Source organism: Calypte anna, chromosome 14 (assembly GCF_003957555.1).
Source record: "Calypte anna isolate BGI_N300 chromosome 14, bCalAnn1_v1.p, whole genome shotgun sequence".
In the NCBI taxonomy this organism is placed as follows: Eukaryota; Metazoa; Chordata; class Aves; order Apodiformes; family Trochilidae; genus Calypte; species Calypte anna.
In genome coordinates, this window is record NC_044260.1 from 549,222 (window position 1) to 553,248 (window position 4,027).

At 53.0% G+C, this 4,027-nt stretch overlaps 1 protein-coding gene across 1 annotated transcript; it reads right to left on the bottom strand.

Moving 5' to 3' along the window:
- Window positions 1-1,381: 1,381 nt before the first annotated feature.
- PLD6 (phospholipase D family member 6) lies at window positions 1,382-3,322 on the bottom strand. Its single transcript, XM_030459985.1, has 2 exons — window positions 2,896-3,322; window positions 1,382-2,384 (listed from the first exon to the last, which is right to left on the bottom strand). The coding sequence occupies exons 1-2, from the start codon at window positions 3,320-3,322 to the stop codon at window positions 2,143-2,145; spliced, it is 669 nt and encodes a 222-aa protein (XP_030315845.1). The 3' UTR covers window positions 1,382-2,142.
- Window positions 3,323-4,027: the final 705 nt, after the last annotated feature.

Below are 4,027 nucleotides of genomic sequence, written 5' to 3' on the forward strand. Positions count from 1 at the left end.
GCTTTCCTCCACTGTCCTAACGAGACCAGAAGCTCTGCCTTAATTATCTGGCACACCTTTAGCTGAGGACTGACCTGTAACCAAAGGGACTTGTTCTGAATTAAACCCACTTGTACTCAGGACATGACCCAAAGGAATTGTGAGAAATGAGGCTGCAGGAGTTGGTTGGTTTGGGTTTTTTTTCTTTCCCAGCCCTCCTCCTCCAACCTGAGTGGCCAAGCAGCAGTGGGGCAGGGACAGGGCTGGGATGCTGCAGCCTCCAGGGACTGGAAGTCCCTGCAGCTCAAAGCCAGGAATGATCCCAGAGGGGTGGTGGGAAGGAGGAGGAGGAGGAGGCAGCACAGCTGTCCTCAAGCCCTCTCCATCCATAGGGCAGAAGAGCCTCTTCTGAGGAGTGTTTTCATAGAAATTAATTGAGGAAATGATGTCTCACTTGATTTTCCCCTCTGCGAAGGGGAATGGGTATTGGAGGCTCCTGTTTCTCAGTACGTGCAAGTTCCTCTCTCCTTCCCTTCTCCCTCCCACTCCACTTTATTTCTGTGCTTATTTTAAGAGCCACCATTCCCAATCAAATGCTCACTGTACTAGAAGCATCACCTTTTCTCACAGTATTTATTCCTTACAAAACCTTGTGTGACATGCTAGGTTCCCATGGATGTAGCTGATCGTTTTTATTTTGTAAATATAATTACCTAACTTTACATTAACTATATGGTAATAAACTATTTTTGCACCACCCTTTGCATGCTGTGTGGCCAGCTGGTTCTTTCAGCACAGACTTTGCTTACAGGAAGAATGGAGCCTGAAGCCCAGGAAGCCCTTTGCTTTTATTGTCACAATTCACAAAGAAAATGCAACAGGTCCCATTTTAATGGCAATAACGTGGTGGAAATTGTTTAGTGCTACTGAACACTATTTCCTGGAGAATAACCTTCAAAATAACAAAAATGCTGGGTTTTTTTTCCCCAGATCCATGCCAACTTTCTCAAACAGGACAGAGTGAATCTGCAATCTGTTGATGCTGCTCCATGCATCCTAAATAACACCTAAAGATCTACAGGAGTTTTTAATGATGTGGATCTTGGGAACAACCAACCCATGAGGGCTGCCTGGAATGAAGAACACAGACCATGATGTTAAGCTTTTCTGTGAAAAGGTTTTATTTAGTAGTGGCAATCAGAGCACTACTGCATCAAGCAAAACTGGTAAAAAAATGCAAAGACCTTTTTTCATTTTGCAGCACTTTATACTCAATAGAAAGTAATTCTTACACAGCCACTATTTAGACTTCTGAAAATCTTAAGCTGGAACCCATCTTTTTTTTTCCCCCCCCTCTGAGCTGTAGGAACAGATCTTACCTCCCTCCTGCTTTTCATCCCTCACCCCACTGCTGCCAACACAGGCAGCCACCAAACCAGGACTGGGAACTGGGGTTTCCTTCCACCACTGCACTCTGAAGTTGGTGACTTGGCCATTCTGCTCTCTAGATAAGACCAACTGATCCCAAAGAACAGTTTCTCTCATTTTCCAGACTTCCCTACTCCTGCTAGCTGGAAGATGAGCTGTCATTAGTGTCTGTGCTCATGCTGGAAATCTGCTTCTCTTCAACAAAAGGAACTATGTACACAACCAAAACATCTGCCTTCTTATTTCCTTTTGCAAACTTTCAACAATTAATGCCAACAAGAACCATAACTAAGGGTCTGAGTCTCTCTATACACACTGTAGCTTTGCTGTATCTCTTAGCTTTTAAGGCTCACAGATGGAAAGGAGTCAGGGGGCTGCAATTCCATTCTGCACTATCCCAAGTTGGGAAAACATCTGTTTCTCCACTGAACACCCACCATAAATGTATCTCATCTGCATCAGGACACTGCAACGAGCCTGCCCATTGTTTAAAGATCTAGGAATCCAGTCCTATCACAGCTGCCCCCACAAAACAAAGTCACCAAACAGGTGGGTTATTCCCTCTAGCATGGGAATGACCCACGGCACAGGACCTGTGGCACTCTGGGGTAGAGAGCATTTTGCTTCTCCAGAAGAGCTTGTCTAAATTACACCCAGATGGACAATTCGACCACTTCTACACATGTCCATGAATGCTGCTGTTAAGTGTTCTACCAGCCCTGTGGGGCAGCTCAATCATTTACTATCTCTGGAAAAAAATTTGTAGTTGATGGGATTGTACTCTTCCCAAATCCTTTCAAACTCATCCAGAAAAGGCTTCACATACTCAGCATCTTCCATGACCAGCAAGTTCTCCCGGTTGTTCTGGATAGCTTGGGTGGTCCAGTTGAGGGAGCCTGTGATGAGAATCCTCTGGTCCACAATAGCAAATTTGTGGTGCATGTAACCTGTGTCCTGGTCATGGCGCACCTGGATCCCTACAAAGACACAATTGTAATAGAATCCAACTGGTTTGGGTTGGAAGAGACCTTAAAGCTCATCCAGTGCCACTCCCTGCCATGGGCAGGGACACCTCCCACCAGCCCAGGGGGCTCCAAGCCCCATCCAACCTGGAGCAACACTGCCAGGGATGGGGCAGCCACAGCTTCTTTGGGCAACCTGGGCAACCAGTGGCTCAGCACCCTCACAGGGAAGAATGTCTTCCTAAAATCTCACCTCAACCTTCTCTATTTCAGTCTAAAGCCATTCCCCCTCATCCCATCCCTCCCTGCCCTTGTCCCCAGTCCCTCCCCAGCTTTCCTGGAGCCCCTTCAGGCACTGGAAGGTGCTCTGAGGTCTCCCCATTGCACCCTTCTCTTCTCCAGCCTGAACACCCCCAACTCCCTCAGCCTGGCTCCAGTCTCCTATCTCCATGGCCTCCTCTGGACCCAGCAGTGCCCATGGTTGCCCCCCAGGCCACCACCACCGGCCCCGGGGCAGCCGCCTCACCGGCGTGCCGGAGGAACCCGATCTGGGAGCCCCGCAGCCCCATGTACTGCTCGTCGGTGATAACGCGGACGCGGACACCGCGGCGGTGGAGGAGCTGAACGGCTCGGCCCAGCTGCGGGTTGGAGAAGGAGAAGAGGCAGAGATCGAGGGAGCGGCGGGCGGAGAGCAGGAGCCGCAGGAGGCGGCTGAGGGAGCAGTCCCGCTGCGGCAGCGGGCAGGGGCAGGGCCGGGCCGCCGCCTCGGGCCCCGCCGCCTGGGCCAGGAGCCCCTCGGTGCAGCTGGGCAGCGAGGGGAAGAAAAGCACCTCCCGCATCGGCCGCCGCCGCCTCCGCCACGCCGCCAGCGCCAGCACCAGCACCAGTCCCGCAGAACCCAGCGCCAGACCCAGCGCCACTCCCGCCCGCCCCGGCCCGCCCGCCGCACCCATGGCCCCGCAGAGCCGCCCCGCGCATGCGCAGCGGCTCCGGGCGGGAGAGAGCGGGGGCGGTGGGGTCTGTCAGGGCGGGGAGCCCCGCAGAACCGAACGGAACGGAACGGAACGGAACGGAACGGAACGGAACGGAACGGAACGGAACGGAGCCAAACCGAACCGAACCGAGCCGAACGGAACGGAACGGAACGGAACGTGAACCAAACCGAGCCGACCCGAACGGAGCCAAACCGAACCGAACCGAACCGAACGGAGCCAAACCGAACCGAACTGAACCGAACGGAACAGAACGGAACGGAACTGAACCGAACCGAACCAAGATGAGCCGAACCGAACCGCCTTTTAGACCCCCGAGCCGCCCCCTTCTCGGTTAGGGCTGCCTGGGGAGGAGTTCGGGCTGGTTCGGGTCGCTCCCCTCACCTGGGTCAAACTCTGCTGAAAATGAAAATGAAAACAAAATCCTCCTCGGGGTTCTGGGAAGCGGCGGGAGCTGCGCTGAGCAGAGCCTGCAACCCACCCCTGCCTGCTCCTGGGCTGCCAGCACTGGCACCAGCTGGGCCAGGGCAGTGCTGGGGTCCCCACAGAACCATTTGGGACAGAGAAAAGGAGGATGAAGCCTCAAGCGTGACCTGGTGAGCACCCTTTTGGTGTTCTGGAAGAAACCACCGTTTTGTTCAGAAACAGAACTATTCATAACGTTCA

Bases quoted from the DNA above. Each gene is read 5' to 3' on its own strand.
- PLD6 (XM_030459985.1), bottom strand. From the start codon at position 3,322: ATGGGTGCGGCGGGCGGGCCGGGGCGGGCGGGAGTGGCGCTGGGTCTG. The intron at 2,385-2,895 runs GTGAGGCGGCTG...GTGTCTTTGTAG, and splicing joins CGGGTTCCTCCGGCACGCCG to GGATCCAGGTGCGCCATGAC.